The following is an 18,903-nucleotide window of genomic DNA, read 5'->3' as shown; positions in this document are numbered from 1 at the left end:
GACGAACCTGCGGGTACCCAAAAATCCATTCATATTTTCTCTAAAATCAACAGGAGAGCCAGAAAATGCAAAAAACTGATTTTAGCCAAAAATATGTGGAAACTTCAAGGAAAAAATTGAAAATTCCTAATTTTTGTATTTGAAACTTCCCTTTAGTACATATCGATCAGGCTCATCGACGAACCTGCGGGTACGGGATGACCCAAAAATCCATTCAGATTTGCTCTAAAATCAACAGGAGAGCCAGAAAATGCAAAAAACTGATTTTAGCCAAAAATATGTGGAAACTTCAAGGAAAAAATTGAAAATTCCTAATTTTTGTATTTGAAACTTCCCTTTAGTACATATCGATCAGGCTCATCGACGAACCTGCGGGTACGGGATGACCCAAAAATCCATTCAGATTTGCTCTAAAATCAACAGGAGAGCCAGAAAATGCGAAAAACTGATTTTAGCCAAAAATATGTGGAAACTTCAAGGAAAAAATTGAAAATTCTTAATTTTTGTATTTGAAACTTCCCTTTGGTACATATCGATCAGGCTCATCGACGAACCTGCGGGTACGGGATGACCCAAAAATCCATTCAGATTTGCTCTAAAATCAACAGGAGAGTCAGAAAATGCGAAAAACTGATTTTAGCCAAAAATATGTGGAAACTTCAAGGAAAAAATTGAAAATTCTTAATTTTTGTATTTGAAACTTCCCTTTGGTACATATCGATCAGGCTCATCGACGAACCTGCGGGTACGGGATGACCCAAAAATCCATTCAGATTTGCTCTAAAATCAACAGGAGAGTCAGAAAATGCGAAAAACTGATTTTAGCCAAAAATATGTGGAAACTTCAAGGAAAAAATTGAAAATTCTTAATTTTTGTATTTGAAACTTCCCTTTAGTACATATCGATCAGGCTCATCGACGAACCTGCGGGTACGGGATGACCCAAAAATCCATTCAGATTTGCTCTAAAATCAACAGGAGAGCCAGAAAATGCGAAAAACTGATTTTAGCCAAAAATATGTGGAAACTTCAAGGAAAAAATTGAAAATTCTTAATTTTTGTATTTGAAACTTCCCTTTAGTACATATCGATCAGGCTCATCGACGAACCTGCGGGTACGGGATGACCCAAAAATCCATTCAGATTTGCTCTAAAATCAACAGGAGAGCCAGAAAATGCGAAAAACTGATTTTAGCCAAAAATATGTGAAAAACTTCAAGGAAAAAATTGAAAATTCTTAATTTTTGTATTTGAAACTTCCCTTTGGTACATATCGATCAGGCTCATCGACGAACCTGCGGGTACGGGATGACCCAAAAATCCATTCAGATTTGCTCTAAAATCAACAGGAGAGCCAGAAAATGCGAAAAACTGATTTTAGCCAAAAATATGTCGAAACTTCAAGGAAAAAATTGAAAATTCCTAATTTTTGTATTTGAAACTTCCCTTTAGTACATATCGATCAGGCTCATCGACGAACCTGCGGGTACGGGATGACCCAAAAATCCATTCAGATTTGCTCTAAAATCAACAGGAGAGCCAGAAAAAGCAATAGAAAATTATTGATAAACTTCAAAATCAAGGCCAAATGATTTTGAGTGTTAGGGCTTTTTTTTTAAGGGTGATTGCCTTCCCATCTTGTATAAAAGTTTTGTTAGGAAAAATGAGGAAAATTGACAAATTAACGATTTATCAATGCGTGGCATTGATAAATTTTTCAAACTGACCATATATTGTCGCTGGGAATGATGGCAAGTGTTTTTTTTCTGTTTAATACGCGAGGGGAATAATTGAGAGAATTTTTTGTTGTTGTATTGTGTATGTATTTTCCTCCCTCTGGAAATTCGATAATTTTCCAAAAAGAACAAAGTGAAAGAGAACGAGAGAAAATACACAAAAGCAATAGAACAATAATTTCGTGGTACCTTTTTTTCCTCCCTGTTGTATATACTTTTCTTCTGGATGTGTGGGGGTGGTGGATGGGGAGAACCTCTAAATGTACATAGTGCCCAATTTATTTTCCCTCTGCCACATGCTCCGCTTTTCCTCCGCATCCACGACTCTTCCGTTCATCGATTTGTGGGTATTTTTAGATGCGGCAAACTAATACACAACACATTATATCTCAAAGTATTTTCTCTTTTGGCTGGCTTTTCCCTCCATCTCTCGGCAACACACAGGCAAAGGCGCCATTATGTACAGAATTTCTCAAGGTCTCCTCTCACACCCAAATCCTCCTCGTACCACGCGGTAAGTTAGAACGCGGATAGACGGGGCAGAAGAGAGATTCATCCATACAACACAATATCCGTGTTGAAAATCCACACCGCACCCGCCCATCCAATTTTATTCGCATATAAGTATGTAGTAGGTACGTACAATCCAGAGACGAGCTCCTACCGGGTGGTGGATGCCTCTCGACGAGACACCCTCAAGATGAGCCCCATTGTTGACGCCACATCCCCCGCATGGGTACATCACGTGTCATCATGGAAAATCCATCTAATTTTAGCTCAACATCACCGTTTGGAGGATTTCCCGGGGATTTTTTTTTTCATTGTATTTCATCTCACTTGACAAAAAAGAAAGAAAACTCTCTCTCTCGTTCTCTTCATGATAATACCTTTTGATAAGACGACTTTATTTGCAATCGATGACATTTCTTTTTTTTTCGGGGAAATTGAAGAATAAGAAATTGTTTGAAATCTCTCCTTAAGTGTTCTTCGTATGTTCTTTGAGAAATAGGTGAAATAGGGGTGGTTTTTAGCTACTTCCCAACAAAACATTTTACAATACATACTGGAGAAATTATAATCTCAAATACCCCGTATGTGTGTACGTACCTAATTAAAATATTAATTACGCTTCAATTTAAGTCTCTATTCAATACAATTTTCTATTATCCTTGACTTGAAATTAATGAAGAAGTAAATAATTTAATAATTTACTAAGAGGAGGAAATTATTCATTTTCATGATTTTCTGGAAAATAAACACAAACCAATGAAATATCTCGAATAATAAAGACATTTAATAGAAGCTTGAAAGATTTTTCAACTTTTGTTATGATCAGAAATAAAGAATAAGAAAATTGGGGAAAGTTGTGCACAAAAATTACAAAAGCCGATAATCTTTTTTATCTTACTTATTTTTAAAGTAAACAGTTTTCAATAAAAGCACTGAAACATATACTTCGAGCATTTTAAAACCCTTTAACGTCCAACGTGAAACATAAAAACATTGAAACATGCGCTCTTTTATCGCGATTTTTATTCTATGATTTTTTTTAGAGGACTTTTCTCACTCAGAACGTCTTCTTTGACCCCTTATGCGTGAATTTGATGCATTTGTAACATGGAAAAACAATTACATTCATTAATAATTGAAAAAATAAAATGTTTCACGTTTGGGTCAGCGTATGACCAAAAAAACCTTAAAGGGTTAAAGTAAAATATATTTAAAAAAAATTGATTCATGATTTTTCTCTTTTTTTCATATTTAGAAAATCTTTTCGGAATTTTCTTAATTGATCAAAGTAAAAGAATATCTTTGCTTGTGCTTCAATTAACGATCTTTTATTGATTTCAAAGTAAACAATGTATCTATTGAAACAATGACGCATATGTTTCATTAATGTTTTACCTCTTTGATTGTCTTTACAAGAAATATTTTCCTGTTCAAAAAAGTTTTTTTCTGACACAAATTATTTTTTTAATTCAAGGAATTTTCCGATTTTTGACTCTCAAAAATTTAGTTTGTAAACAAAACACAGACATTCAAAAAAAATCTCTGCAAAATTAAAAGAAATAAATCTCTCACATTTAACTGACAAATATAATGATAAAATGAGGAAAGATATTAAATGTAAATTAGAAAAAAAAATATTTGAGAGACATTTTCGTGAGCTCATAAAAAAGTCTCATTTTTTTGTGGATTTACATGAAAAATTCTTCATAATGATCCCCTTAATTCATAACCACAAGCTCGGGGGAGACGTGTGCTGGTTGTCGTGTTGTATTTTAGTGCAAAAATATTAACATAAAAAATCACCTTGCAAAGGAAAATCTAAATGGGTGAAAAAAAATTGTTGGAAAAACGTCTTTTGACGTCTTACGCATTTTTTGGCATCCTTTCAAAAGAGCAGAAGATTTTTTTTCTGCAAATTACATTGCTTTAAAGCTCCCCACAGCTTATTTTCATTACGCTTTTCATGGAATTTCCCAAAAAAAAAATTATGAAAGATTTTTTTTTCTTCGTGAGCCTCTTCCATTGAGGTTGTGTGCAAGGCAAGGAAATGAACTTGACCATTTTAGTTTTGCAATTTAAAATTCAACAATGAGAGCGCGAGAAAAAGTTGTGAAGGGGGGGGGGTATGAGGAAAAAGCCGGGAAAGGGGTTTTTCTTTTCCAAGAACGCCAAAACACAAACACACAGTCAACACAAGGAATAATTTATTGTGATTTACGAACAACCGGAATTCCTTTTGCCGTTTGCCGAGGAATTTATTAGGATTTTTCGTGTAAGCCTCAATTGTTCCCCTTCTCCCCCTATTGAGAGGGGCAGGGTGTACCCACCACTCGCGAGGGGGTCCTTCGATGTAAAAAGAAGAGCACAGCACTTGACGAAAATCTCTGCTGTGTATACAGTGTGTGTGTCTCTGCCAACAAAACTCCCCCAATGATGGGGGAGGCTTTCGTGACCATGAAAATTTCCCCCTTAATTTTTACCCTCATCCACTTTCTCTGGGAAAAATCCATCAATATTTCTGGGACTGTATATGTGTACTTATGTACAGGAAAAAAAACGAATGCTGCGTAAATCAATAAAATGGGTCGTCGTGGAATGTTTCAGGAGAGAATGTGTGAATTTCGCAGAGTGCTCTCTCTCTAGCCCATAATATGATTAACTTTATTAAATAAATTAAATTTAATTGTTTATTGAACGAATTAACTTCTTACAAAATGTTGATAAATTACTTTTTAATGTATTTCAATAATTTCCATAGGCTCTTTAGTTTCGGTTTATCATTTTTTTAGCTTTATTATTCATGAAGGAGTCTATGCACGGTTGTTTGTGATTTGATTTTATTTTCTCATTAAAGATAGACAACAGAAAAACAAAACGTTGTAGTAAAAAGTAAAAAAAAAAAGGTTTTACGATTTTCTACTACATAAACCAATAAATTTAAACCACGCCCTATGCCTTGTTTTCCCTTTATAGGCATAAAGCATATGCTTCAAGATGAAATATTTTCAGTTCCAGTATAAAACATTGAAATATTGATTTTTGATCATGACGTCCCAGGATAAAATTATTATTTTTTATGTTTTACATAAATTCAGCAAATTAAGACACTTTAGCGATGATATTAGAGTGTTTAAAATTCAAATCAGATGGTTCTTCAAGAGATAACCAACACGCATATGCTTCAATGCTTCAACGTTTTAAAGATCAATGAGTTAAGATGTAGGAGTATTTTTTTAAATTATTTTTTTCTACTAATTTTTCTTAACCCTTTAACGTCCAACGTGAAACATAAAAACATTGAAACATGCGCTCTTTTATCGCGATTTTTATTCTATGAATTTTTTTAGAGGACTTTTCTCACTCAGAACGTCTTCTTTGACCCCTTATGCGTGAATTTGATGCATTTGTAACATGGAAAAACAATTACATTCATAAATAATTGAAAAAATAAAATGTTTCACGTTTGGGTCAGCGTATGACCCAAAAAACCTTAAAGGGTAAATGAATAGTCTCAGACTTTTCTTTAATATTTCGTAACTTTCAGCAAGATTATTATTCTTTATTTGATTTGTAGGTTTTAATGAGACTTTACCACGAACTAAAGTGAAGAGACTCCTTTATTTTATTATGAAGGAACCAAAGGATTAATAAAATCAATGAAAAAACTCACCGTGTGGCGGTAAGCGTCTCTCTGGGCTCGTCATTGATACTCAATTCTTCTTCTCATGGATGGTATTCAAATGCCAAGCTTGTGCTGCAAGAGAAAACTCTGATTACTTCTTTGCCCACAATGCATCCAGCGAGCATCCAGAGCTTCCTGTTCTCATCGTGCTTCTCCCGCCTTCTGGGAAAAAGAAGCAAATTGACGGTGACCTTCTTGTCACTTCAATGCTTCTTTTCCTGGAATGCACGCACAACCTTCTTGAGAAATGAGTCTGAGTGAGAGAAGAATCTCCCCCCCCCCAGAGGCGCCCCAAATGTATCATTTAATGAGAATTCTTTTCAAGTGAGGAGTTGGAGGATTTTTGGGTGGAGAAGGGTGTAGTAGATGTTTTTGCCTGGAGGGTTTTCCTGGAAGGTGGATGATTTTTCTGGGGAAATCCAGATTAGAGGGGTTTTTTTTCTTTGCTCAAGGGGAGTATATGGAAAGCTCCCACAGCAACAGAATTTCTGGGAAGATGTTTTCTGGGAAATCCGGGGAAGGGCGGAAAAACCTGAAGGATCTTTTGAAGGTCTCTCCTTTTTTTAGGGGAGGGCTGCAGGCATCCCGGAGGATGTGAAAGAAAACTCACAAGAGGAAAATTAACGTGTGTGTGTGAAAAATTAAACGCAATATTTACACTTGGATGGAATTTGTGTGTGGAACAACCCACCTGAAGCAAAAATATTTTGCTTGATGAAGAAAAACCTGCACACCCTGCCACAGCACAAAACAACCTTTTATGCACAAACCCACACAATATGCGTGTCTTATCTGTAATCACAAACTATTTGAGCACCTCCTTTGCACAATTTCACCGCGAATTCCTTGAATTTTCTTTACATTTTCAACACCAAAAAGCAAGACATTTTTCTTTCCACCAACTTGAACTTTGTCCGCATTTGACATCTCCCTCAGTTTACATTTTTCGAAAAGTTTCCGTTGAGACACACTGAAGTTTTCCTCTTGAATGAAAATCTCTATTTTGTTCTGGAAAATCCCAGAAAAATCAGGGAAAATTCATTTCTGCATTATGATTTGTTTTCTATGTGATTTCCCGCTGAAAAAATCCTTATAAAGAGATTTTTTATATCTGAAAAAGTTCTATAAAAAATTAAAATTCTATTCTTACTATTCTTATCAGAATTGAACTATTTTTTTGTTTTTCCAGCATTTTGATGAGATCTTGAAGCATAAAAATGTAAAAACAAGGAAAACAATAAAAATTCTTTCTAAAAAATCTTTATTTTTTCAGAACTTTTTTCTCTGTGTATCAAAGTAGCCCAGATTGAGGCTAACAACCTCCTCAGTTTTACTCTCACAGTGTATTACCGTTAAAAATCGAAAATAATAACTCTTCAAAAATTAATTTTGTAAAAACTTCAGCAAAGAAAAAAAGAATTTCGATATTTTCTTTATTGTTTCCAACAATTCATTTCCTCTCTACATTTTTCAAAGGTTCTTTGAAGCTCTTCTACACCCACAATAGTGTTCTCTATCAGTAATCAGAGTGACTCACGCGCAACTTTTGTTTTTTTCAGAATCAATTCCTCCTTATAAGAAAGATCATCGAGATGTTTTCCTTCTTCAAGAGCAAAAAACAGAGTCCGGAAGAACCAATTCCCCCTGCAAATCCCTCACCAGCTAAGCAGGATGAATTTGTCATGGTTGACCCAAAGCCCCAGCAGCCACAGCAACCAGGAATTTACCCATCAATTGGCCCCGGAATGGCTCCTCCATACGCGGGACTTCCGGGTTCCTTTCCTCCACCCACAGTGGCCCCTCAGCAGCCCTACAATGCCCTCCAGGGGGTCCCATTCAAGTTCTCCGATCAACTTTGCACCTCCGACAAGACGGAAGTGACCAAAATCATGCTGTACGACTTCCTGGAAGTTTTCTCGAGGAATCACCAAAAGGACGACTACGACTTTTCTGTTGAGCGGAGCGTTATCAATGTCTAGCAAAGCCTAATTATAATTTAATATTTCTCTCAAATTCTCAACTCTATTCAACATTATTGCGTTATAAAAATTATTTTTTTATTTACCTTCCGGATGTTTTTTTCGGTAATGGGCGGATAGACGTTTCGAAATTCACCCGAAAGTGTAAACAAACTTTTGTTTTTCCTATTCTTTTTTTTGGGTTTTCTTCAATTATTGCGGCAAAAAATGAGTGAAGAAGTGCAGAAACACTCTGTCCACACCCTCGTGTTTCGCTCCCTGAAGCGCACCCATGATATGTTCCTGGCAAATCAGGCTTATCTGCCGATGCTCAAAGACGACACTGCGTAAGTGTGCAACATAACCTCACTTTGGTGGCTTTTTGGGGTAATTTCCGGTGAATTTGATGATTTTTGCAGGGAAAAACTGCGGAAAGCCGTTAAGGCACGAGATGGCTATGGATTGGTATTTGATCGTGTGCAAACGGTCAAGGCACAGAAGGTGAATCACAGTGAACGTGGGGGAGGTCATCAGAGCCATCCGGAAGAACCTCTGGCCATCACAGCAGCCCCTTCGGCGAATTCCCAGAGCTCTGCCCTTGTGCCTGTTAGTCAGAATACACCATTCTCCCAACCAGCTGGTGGACAAATGCAGCTTATCCCCAAGAAAGCACCCTCAATCCCCAAGCCCAAATGGCATCCACCGTGGAAGCTCTATCGTGTCATTTCGGGACATCTTGGGTGGGTGCGCTGTGTTGCTGTGGAGCCGGGAAATGAATGGTTTGCAACTGGAGCTGCAGATCGTGTCATAAAGATCTGGGATTTAGCCAGTGGGAAGCTAAAACTCTCCCTAACTGGCCACGTGAGCACTGTGCGTGGGTTAGCTGTAAGCTCTCGCCACCCTTATCTCTTCAGCTGCGGGGAAGATCGTCAGGTTAAGTGCTGGGATTTGGAGTACAATAAAGTCATCCGGCACTATCATGGGCACCTCTCAGCCGTCTACACGATGGCACTTCATCCCACAATTGACATCCTGGCAACAGCTGGACGTGATTCAACAGCACGCATCTGGGATATGCGTACAAAGGCCAACATTCACACCCTCACAGGGCACACAAACACCGTGGCCAGCGTTGTGGCTCAAACGGCAAATCCCCAAATAATCACCGGAAGTCACGACTCCACAATCCGCCTGTGGGACTTGGCGGCCGGGAAGAGTGTGTGCACACTCACGAATCACAAGAAGAGCGTCCGGAATCTCGTCATTCATCCCTCACTGTACATGTTTGCATCCGCATCGAGTGACAACATTAAGCAGTGGCGCTGCCCTGAAGGGAATTTCATTCAAAACCTCTCCGGACACAGTGCCATCGTGAACTGCATGGCCGTCAATCCGGAAGGTGTTCTCGTGTCCGGCGGCGACAATGGGACCCTCCACTTCTGGGATTGGCGCACCGGCTACAACTTCCAACGTGCCCAAGCACCCGTTCAACCCGGCTCAATGGACAGCGAAGCTGGCATCTTTGCCATGAGTTTCGATCAATCCGGCTCACGTCTCATCACTGCCGAAGCCGATAAAACCATCAAAATCTACCGGGAGGATGATGAAGCCACCGAAGACACGCATCCCATCAACTGGCGTCCGGACATAATAAAACGACGAAAGTTCTAAAACAAAAACCCCGAAGATTCTGAAACAAGAATAAAATGTACGGGTAAGCTGACCAAGCTTACGAGAGCTGTGTTTCTTTCAGTGTACCAATTTTGTGAGAGCAAACTAGAACGCGAATTAGTTTAAATACGCGCAAAGTCGGGAAAAGTTGAAAAGTCATACCCTAAGAAATGTTTGGAAGGCCATATCTCGAGAACGGATAGTCAGCTATAACATATCGAAAAAAGAAAAAAATTTATGTCGCCATTTTCGAAAAATTCGAGTTCGAAATTTTCGAAAACTTTGTTTTTGATTTTAGCGCCTCTTGCTGTCATTTCTCGAAGTTGCAATGTTTTAGACATTTGTAGGGTTTCACGAAACCTTTCATTTGTGCTTGAATTGATCGAAATCGGACTTGTAGAACCCGAGATATGACATGCCAACTTTGGAAGGCTATATCTCGAGAACGGATCCATAGATTTTTTTCATTTTTGGCATGGAGCTAGATAATATAGTTAGCTATAACATATCAAAAAATGAAAAAAATTTACGTCGCCGTTTTCGAGATATTAATCGAAAACTAATCGAAAATTTTGTTTTTGATTTTTGGCCCCCTAGCGGTCACTTTTGAAACTTCGGATGTTCTAGAGAGTTGTAGGGTTTGTTGAGATCTTTCATTTGATCCCGGGTTGATCAAAATCGGTCAAGCCGTTTTCGAGTTATGGTCGATTTTCGATGAAAAATTGTGGCGGCCATATTGACTAAATGGCTTGACCGATTTTCGAAAATGAGATATCGTTGGAAAGGTCTTGATGGCCCCTACAACATATCAAAATTTCAGATTTTTAGATATCACAGGGGCTGAGATATAGCCAAAACAAAATTTTGAGGTTATTCAAAATGGCGGACGCGGGGGTGGGGGGTAAAATTTGACGTCATAATCTGACGTCTTCCAGTCGACTTTTAAACTTTGCCGTTTACCGCAAGTCTCTATCTATTACCGTTCTCTTGTAATTTAGCAAAAGGTTCCAGACGGACGGCCGGCCGGCCGGAAAAAAATTTTTGGCGCATACGTTTTTTGGAATGTGGGGATTCGTGCTCATCCCAACTTTGAGCCCGATCTGACGATTTTCGATTTTGCTCGGTACACAAAAGCTGTGTCTGAAAGAAACACAGCTAAAATAAAATAAAAATCTCTTTTAATTATTTCTCTCGCTTCCTTTATTCTTTCTCACAGACAGAGAGAGAAAATAAATCTTACATAAACCTCATTCATTTTTTTTGTTTGTTTAATTCCTTTCATTAATTACCTTTTAATCCGAAATAACGAGATTAGTGATTTTTTTTTGTTTGTTTCTTTAAATCATTTCAGGTGAAAGAGCTTCATCCCAAAATTTTTGTCCTAAATATTTTCTTTTAAAATGTAATTTTATCATCAAAGCTCTTTCCGTGTATTTTCTGTTTTATTTTTTGCTAAATATACTTTTTTTTTGTATTTATCTAAAACTCCTTCAAAATGTCCTTTTTGTCGTGCCAGCGGCATTTTTTTATATCCAAAAAACATGTACTATTTATAATTAATTATTAAATAAAGTGAGATCAACGAGAAAGAACTCATTGAAGCATTTTTTTTTAAATATATTTTTTTATTATTATTTGAAACACTGAGCAAAAAATTTAGAAGATTTGGAGATCCTGAGAAGTTTTTTTTCTCTATTCAAAATCTACAATTGACATGTAAATTAAGAAGAAGAAGTATGTGTACTAAAGCATAGAGCTTTCTGATTGGCTGATACGCAAATTCTTGCATTTTCATTGGCAGTTTCGCTTTTAGAAGATTATAAAAGATTGAAGAGAGAAAAAATCAAAAAAAAAAAAACAGATTTTTATAAAAAAATATACACTACAACCACGTGACGGATCGGGATGATTTTTTTTAAAGTCAGAGGGCATGATTAGCTACCATTTGAATTCGGGTTTGTTCAAATCGATCAACCACAGACCGAGATATAATCAAAAGTGTATTTTTTCACTATGATTCACTAGAATGACTGCCACGACTGAACCGCTTGACCGATTTTCAAAAATTTACCAGATTTAGAAAGGGAGTTAAATTACCTTTCCAACGATACTTTATTCATCAAAATCGGTGCACTAGCGGACGAGATGCAAGAGGTCAAAGTGAAAATTTGTGAAATGTTGAAAAAAATATCTTCTACCTAGGTTTACCAAAATGGCTGCCATAAATTAACGAGTGGACCGATTTTCAAAAATTTACCAGTTTTGGAAAGGGGAGAAATGTACCTTTCCAATATTAGTAAACTTTTGAAAATTGGTAAACCACAGCCGGAGATATACCCATTTTAATTTTTTTTTTTGTGAAAAATCTCTTTTTTTTTTTAAATGAAAATGCCTTCAAACTCAAAAAATCTCTGAAGCTCTTGACCAATTAATTTGGTAAATGATTTTTTCCAAAAAAAAATCAATTCTTAAAAAGATTTTTTAAAAAAACCTTGTTCAAGCCTTCGAAGTTGTTCTAACTAATCGATCTAAAAGTATACTAAATTTTTAGAACTATCAAATCTTGAAGTTCTTCGTTACAGAATACTAAAAAAAACAATTATTAGAAAAGGAAAAATCTTTGTTCAATGAATTTATTCAGTATTGTAATGAGAATCAATAATTTCATTGATTTCTTATTATCAAATATTAAATTAGCATTTTTTTTTAACCATAAATTAAGGGACATTGAAAGATCTTAGTTCTAGATGGCTCTAGATCTGCTGAAGGTTGAGAAATTCATTAGAAATTCAATTTTTTTAATTCCTTCTCAGTATCTCTTCTCCAAAAATTTTTTAGCTCGCAGTGTGAAATAAATTATTGGGATTTGTGTGTGTTTTTTGTGTGATTTTGTGTTTAATTATTAATCTACGAATTAGTTCACTTATATTTTAATATATTATCAAGGTTTTTTTTCCATTAATTTACTTTTTTTTACTCTGAGAAACCTACAATTTTTCTCTTCGTCAATTCTACATGTTTTTTTTTTTACTTTATTTAGTAATTCTTTTGCTTTCTATCCTCTAATCTTTCTTTTTTTTTATTACCATTTTATACTCAATAACCACGTGTGGGTGTGTAATGTGATGCATAAAACGGAAACTATTTAGCTAAAGAAAAAAATGTTTAAATATATTTTTTAATTTTTCTTTATGGGTGTTGTGGCTCAAAGGATATATAAGATTAAACAGCTAAAATTTAATTTATATATTTTTTTAAACCTTCACAAAAGTTTTTTTTTCCTTTAAATGATTCTTATGAAATTTTCTCACTACTCTCTTCTTTTCTTTTCAAATTACACGCTAAAAATTCTTCCATTCGTGCTTATCTAGTTTTTTTTCTTTTGAGACAAAAATAAACAAAAAAAAACTACACAAATATTTTGAAAAAAAAAAATAAAAAATATGGTACCATATATAATAATAAAATTAATTTGTGAAATAGATTTTTGTTTGTCAAAGTAAATACATTTTTCTTTTCACATAAAACATTAAATTGTTTTTTTTTTAATATTGCAATTTTATCTCTTCTCGTTCTTTTTTTTTAATAATTCTTTTCCTTGAAGAGTTATTTTCTTTTGTGTGGTGATTTTTTTTAGTGATACACACGCGATATTTTATTTTCTCTTCTACATAGAATTATTATCTACCTTACGACAGTTTAATTTTCTCCTAAACTTCCTATCCTTTTGTCAATATAATTGCACCCGATTTTCCCGGATATTTTTATTCGATTTCTTTTTGATCAATTTTTGTCGAAATATTTTTATTTTCCTTTTGTTAATTTTGTGAGGTACATACAGGAATTATGAACTCATCTACTAAATTTTAGGTTTAGCAAATAAACTACAGCATCTCTTTGTTATCATTCCCATTCGTTAAGATGAATTTTTAAAAGAAATTTTCTTACAAAATTTGCGAGTTACTTTTGCATTTAAAATGAAAAAATTCAAACAAATGTCCTTAATATTGGATCCTATTCTGGTACCAAGAAATCTTCAAAATCGTTGAAATTTCAATACAAATTTCAAGGATTTCTTGGTCGCTGATTAGGACCCATTGATTAATTTTTTTAAAAAAAAGAGAAGTCCTGCATTTTTACGTAAAAAGTTATGACTTTTTAAAAAATTTAAAATTATCTTCTTTCCGGAAAAATCCCTTTGATTGCGCTTTAGGTGAAATTTTCTCACCAATTGTTTGATTTTTATTTCTTCCCTTCATTTTTTTCTTTTGCAAAATGCCCTTTTGTACCATTTTTTTTTCACCCTCTTCTCTCATCCAAAACATTCCAATCAGATATATTTTTTTCTTTTAAAAAAAGTGATTTATTGTTTAAAAATTTTCCTTCTCAAAAGGAATTTTTTTTATTGAGATTTTTGTCTGTATATTGTAAATTAAAATTAATATTATAAAAAAAAATTAAAAATAAAATAATTAAAAATGTTTTTAATGACCTACTTTCTGCCTCGTGTCATTCTACCACCTGCTGCTTCCTTATTACCTGCAACCTTGGCCTTTGGCGGTGTTTTTGCCGGTGTACTTGGCTTCTTGGCAACTTCCTGCGTTGCTTCGGGTTCTATTTAAAAAAAAAAGTGGAAAAACAAATAATTTGAGACCGATTTCGTCAAAAATCTTTTCGTTTCAATGAACTAAAAATTTGTTTAAAGATTTTGACAGTTTATTTTATTTTTGAATCGTTTTATTGCCTTCCGTTTTTACAACGATTTCTTTTTTTTTTAATCATTTAGAAATTTCCCTAAATTATTATGAAAAATACTTTTTTTTCTTTTATAATACGGAACTGTCAAAACTTTGATTTTTCACAGAATACCAAAAATCTTGCAAATCTCAAATTGTACGAAAAGAAAAATTAAGGATTTTTTATCAGAATTGACTCCTTTGTTCAAATTAGCCTTGCACTGTGGCTCCACTCTCATTAGCAAATGAAGTAGCCAATGGAAATGTTTTGGCCGAATTTTTTAACCAATCAGGGAGCTCTACTTTGACATTATGCAAATTCTGCTTCTTCTTCGTTTGCTTTTCATTCTCAAAAAAAAAAAACATCTTTTACCCTTTTCTGTGTAAATTTAATGCATTTCTAATTGAAAAATAAATTATTTTCATGAAAATTTTGAAAAATAAAATATTTCACGTTTGGGTCTACGTATGATCCAAAAAACGCAAAAGGGTTAACGCAAATGCATAGAAATTCTTTGAAATTTTCTCAGTCTGACTTCAAAACATTCTAAAAATGTTAATTCTTTGCCTAAATTATTAAAGATTCTAAAACTCTTCCTCTAACCGAATCTAATCGATTTTTGTGAGAATAAAACTTTTTATTACATTTTTTTTGTATTAAAAGTCAAGAAAGAAAAATCTTCTCTTTTACTCACTTTTCCCCAGTAGTGGCTTCTTTGTACTCTGCTGAGTAGCTGCAACCTGTTGTGTTTTCTTTGCTGCAACTCCTTTGGCACCCCCCGTTGTTGCTGCTGCTGCTGGTGTGTCCGGAGTCACCTGGACGGGTGTCTTTTTCGCCGGTGGCAGGGCTAATGGGTCAATTGGTTCAATTTTTCTCTTCCTCCCGCGTGTCTTTGTTGTTTCCGCCACAACAACCTCCGTTGTTGCTGCTGAACTTTTGGCTGGAGTTGTTTTACTCTTTGCTGGAGCCTGTCAAAATCAATTATTCTTTTCGAATCTCCTTTAAAGCATTGAGAAAAAAAAAGACTTTGTACCTTTGTGGGTGATGCAGTTGGAGTTTTCTTCACTGCTGTCTGTTTTGTGGTCACAACAGGTCCGGGAGATGCTTTAGCCGCCGGTGGACGACCCCGTGCTGCTGGTGTGGCTTTCTTGATGGGCAATTCATCCTCAAAATCTGACTCTTCAATATCAGATTCAGCGAAATTCTTCCGTGGTGATGCTTTTGTACGCGACGACACCCTTTTGGGAGTTTCTTCGTCAACTTTGGTCCTCTTGGTGCGCTTTGGGGATCCACTTGCACGTCGCTTCTTCCCGGAACCCTTCTCCAGTTGCGACTCGTCCTTGTACAGCGACAAATCCACTGGAAAGAAAGAGAAGACTCTTCAAATAAAAACAAATTAAAAGAGAAATAAAAAGCTAAACTCACATCCATCGGGATTCTCTTCAGTGACATCCGGACGCGGTAGGATTCCCTTCTCCACATCAATGGCCTTCTTGAGGATATTTCGTATCCTCTCGAGTTCCTTCGCTGGCAATTCATACAACTTCTTTGCCTTCTTCTTCAGCTCAACACTCGTGAGGACACACTCGAGATCGGTGGTGTCATAGAAATCCGGAATGTACATCTTCGAATCGTGCTTCTCCTCAGACAGCCACTGAATACGTATACGTGGTGAGGATTTGTACACATTCTGCTGTGTTTGACAGAGGAAAAAGCCCCCATCGGCATTGCGTACCGCCATGAATTCATTCTTGTAGAACAACACGAGTTTGTCGTCGCTATTCTTACTGCCACTCGATCCACTCTCGGCGTATGAGAGTTTTGAGAGTAAATCAAATTCCGGAAGGGGACTCTGGTACGGCACAGTACGCGTACGGCTGCGTTTGATACCCGTTGAGCTCCCATCGGTGGTATCTTGGCTGGATTCACTCTGGGATTTTGTTGATGATACCTTTGCCTTTTCCTTCTTCACCGGCTGCTGCTCCTTTACCGGTGGTGCCTCCTTGGGTTTTTCCTTTGCCTCCTTCGTTTCCTTTGTCTCCTTCTCCGTAGCTGGAGGTGTTGGGGGCTGTACCTTTGTCACTGTGGCTTTGGGTTCTGCCGCCGTACTCGTTGCAACGGCGGAAGATCGACTTGTGGCAGCAGCAGCCTCAGCAGCTGCTGCAAAGTTACTCTGTGGCCTCGTGAGGGCTGCTTGATTCTTCCGGGCTGTTTGTTTGATACGCGGTGTTGTTACTGTTGCCAGTTTCATGGTTGTCTTCGACGGTGTCACCACTGTGGCCAATTTGGGAGCTTGTCCGGGTACTGGGGCGGCTTTTGGTGGTGTCGTTGGCACCTGCTGGGGGGATGGAGCCTTCGGGACGTTGTTATTTGCCTGCAGTTGGCTCTGAGCAGCCGTTGTGGTGGCTACAGCCACGGGGGCACGTGTTTGCGGTGGCGGAGCTGCTTTTTGTGGTGAAGGTACCTTCTGTTGACTCACCACAGGTTGCTGCTGCTGCTGCCCAGCCGGTGTATGCTGCACCTGTGCCTGCGTTGCCGTCGCCACGGAAGCCGTGTGATGTTGAATACTCGTCGGCTGCGACGCCATATGTGCTGGTGTTGTTGTTGCCAATTTATGTTGCTGCGGCACAGCCGTTGGGGGTTTATGCTGCATCTGCGGCGCGGATGTCTTATGTTGCATCTGATAGGTCAACTTGAGGGATGTTGTGTGGAGTTGATGAGCTGCTGTGGGATTCCCATGAGCCACCGCTACTTGCGGCGCAACCGAAACATTCCCATTCGCCTGCTTAGCAGCTTCGGCTACAACACGCGTCAGTGCAAGGGGTTCCGCTGAGGAGCTACTCACAGCCTGTTGCATTTGCTGCTGCTGATACAAAAGAGCCTGCGATTGAAAAGATGCCATTTGCTGCTGCAAATGCGCCGCTGAGAGAACGTGCAGATTATTGGCAGCCTGTGTGAGTTGAGCTGCTGTTGGTTGCACGGATTTCGCGGACTGTGACACTGGTGGTTGCACCGCTGGGGGATTCTGCCCCACTGGTTGTCCATCCGGCAGTGGTTTCGGGTTGTAACTCATATTATTTCCTTCTTCTTCCTTCCAAACTTTTCTTCCCTTTCTCGCGTTCAGCTGCACTTTTCACAATTCCTGCAATAGGAAAAACAAACCCTCTCAGGTTCGCGATCAATCTAGCGAGCTGATTGAACTTAAAATAATTTTTGGGGGTTCCTTTGAGCTCAAATAAGACATTTTTGGCAAAAAATCCCAACTCAAAAATTTTCGGTTTTTCGTCCTTTCTGATCCTGTGAGTCCTTGGGAATGTCCTTTTGTGGTCATAAAATGATCAGGGATTTTTTTTTGCCACCCTCCTACTCGAATTAGAAAGTCTGTAGTCAAAGGGAACTACTGGACTGCAGTCTTAAGGCACACCGGTAGCCTCATAGGAAGATTCTGTTCCGTTTCAGGAAATCTGCGATTCCCATCAGCGGTCCCAATCTTCTTTGTTCAATGGATAGTGCCACAATGTCCCTAGAAAAAGGACTATCACAGATTTCACTACACGCAATAACAAGCTCCTCTCTCCCACTAACATACTTAGGACAAATAAACAGCACATGATCAACATCTTCATATAAATTACAAACATCACATAACATACTCTCCACTATACTAAACCTGGCCAAATGGGCATTAAGCCTGAAATTGTTGCTTATGATCCTGTTGATAAAGTATATTTTTTCTTTACCAACATTCTCCAACCTTAGAAACCATGGGTTTCTCCTGCATTCCGGTAGAATTGAAAAGACAAGTCTGCTTCTGCTTTCATTTACCCATTGGTCTTGCCATCTCTCTAGACCTATCCTGTTAATAGAGAGGAAAAGATCCTCCCTACTATAAGCGATTCGCTCTTCACACAGCTCAGAGGCACCTCGCCTAGCCAACGAATCCACTCTGTCATTCCCAGTAATCCCGACATATGATCAGGGATTGTAAAGACATAGTTTTGTACTAATTTGGACTCAATATTCATAAAATAACTCTACAAAATGAAACATTTTTAAAATCGAGCCTTTGAGTCAGCGTATGACCCCATGGTCCTTAAAGGGTTAAACCCTCTGAATCCTCCCCGCAACACCCCCTCCCACTTAACCGGAAGCTTTGCCAGGAAACGCGGAAGAAAAAGTTTTTGTTTACATAAAAAAAGATTTATGTTGCTTTTTTTTCTCGCCTCAACCTATCGACAACTTATCGATAAGTGTGACGAAAATAAAAAGAAAATAAAAAAATGGTGGGGATGGGTAAAATTTGCTCCAATTCCATTTTCACTGACAAAACTCCCATTTCCCGCCGGTCAAACACTCACAATCACTTATGAGGACACTCCGACGATGTGCTCAATTACAAAAATGCCATTTTTTGCAGAATTTTCACGGAAAAATCACACAAATACGGGGAAGCCTTCTCTTCGAATTGAAGTTCGACACCCATTAAAACAAATTGCGTTGTGAAACATCAATGTTTCACTTTACGCTGGGAAATGCGAATGAAACACCAAATTCCCCATTTGCGAAGCATTAATCTCCCTTCTCGCTCTGCATCAAGCCACGTGTATCT

General features: G+C 37.4%; 5 protein-coding genes across 11 annotated transcripts in view; 2 read left to right on the top strand and 3 right to left on the bottom strand.

The window, feature by feature from the left end:
- The window catches only part of LOC129788716 (histone deacetylase 4), a 51,534-nt gene extending 44,683 nt beyond the window's left edge, over positions 1-6,851 (bottom strand). For 4 of the 5 annotated variants that reach the window (XR_008750384.1, XM_055825005.1, XM_055825011.1 and 1 more), the window contains exons 1-2: positions 6,620-6,851; positions 5,917-6,000 (exon numbers count right to left, since the gene is read on the bottom strand). Coding sequence is in view for 4 of the 5 variants with exons in the window: in XM_055825005.1 (XP_055680980.1) it covers positions 5,917-5,950 (34 nt within the window). In the remaining variant the exon portion in view is untranslated. Of the gene's footprint in view, positions 1-5,916; positions 6,001-6,586 lie in introns of all 5 variants that reach the window. The other variant, XM_055825006.1, reaches the window with a different exon arrangement.
- LOC129788711 (mucin-5AC) overlaps positions 1-18,903 on the bottom strand; it is a 1,053,002-nt gene that overhangs the window by 877,782 nt on the left and 156,317 nt on the right. The window lies entirely within an intron of this gene.
- Positions 7,306-7,992, top strand: LOC129788797 (uncharacterized). The gene is made up of 2 exons (XM_055825136.1): positions 7,306-7,404; positions 7,488-7,992. The coding sequence occupies exon 2, from the start codon at positions 7,521-7,523 to the stop codon at positions 7,905-7,907; it is 387 nt and encodes a 128-aa protein (XP_055681111.1). The 5' UTR covers positions 7,306-7,404; positions 7,488-7,520; the 3' UTR covers positions 7,908-7,992.
- LOC129788744 (pleiotropic regulator 1) lies at positions 8,067-9,633 on the top strand. The gene is made up of 2 exons (XM_055825064.1): positions 8,067-8,233; positions 8,306-9,633. Exons 1-2 carry the CDS (start codon positions 8,115-8,117, stop codon positions 9,555-9,557), a joined length of 1,371 nt encoding a protein of 456 aa, XP_055681039.1. The 5' UTR covers positions 8,067-8,114; the 3' UTR covers positions 9,558-9,633.
- On the bottom strand, positions 10,742-18,790 carry LOC129788720 (proteoglycan 4-like). 3 transcript variants are annotated; one of them, XM_055825023.1, is made up of 5 exons: positions 17,948-18,622; positions 15,720-17,436; positions 15,328-15,653; positions 14,989-15,262; positions 10,742-14,171 (listed from the first exon to the last, which is right to left on the bottom strand). In XM_055825023.1, exons 2-5 carry the CDS (start codon positions 17,365-17,367, stop codon positions 14,050-14,052), a joined length of 2,370 nt encoding a protein of 789 aa, XP_055680998.1. In that variant the 5' UTR covers positions 17,368-17,436; positions 17,948-18,622; the 3' UTR covers positions 10,742-14,049. The 3 variants fall into 3 exon arrangements, with proteins under 3 accessions (XP_055680998.1, XP_055681000.1, XP_055681001.1); XM_055825025.1 differs by having other exon boundaries at positions 17,965-18,622; XM_055825026.1 differs by lacking the exon at positions 17,948-18,622 and adding an exon at positions 18,653-18,790 and having other exon boundaries at positions 13,920-14,171.

The sequence above is a fragment of the Lutzomyia longipalpis genome, chromosome 2 (assembly GCF_024334085.1).
Source record: "Lutzomyia longipalpis isolate SR_M1_2022 chromosome 2, ASM2433408v1".
Lineage (NCBI taxonomy): Eukaryota > Metazoa > Arthropoda > Insecta > Diptera > Psychodidae > Lutzomyia > Lutzomyia longipalpis.
This window is presented reverse-complemented; position numbering and strand designations above follow the sequence as displayed.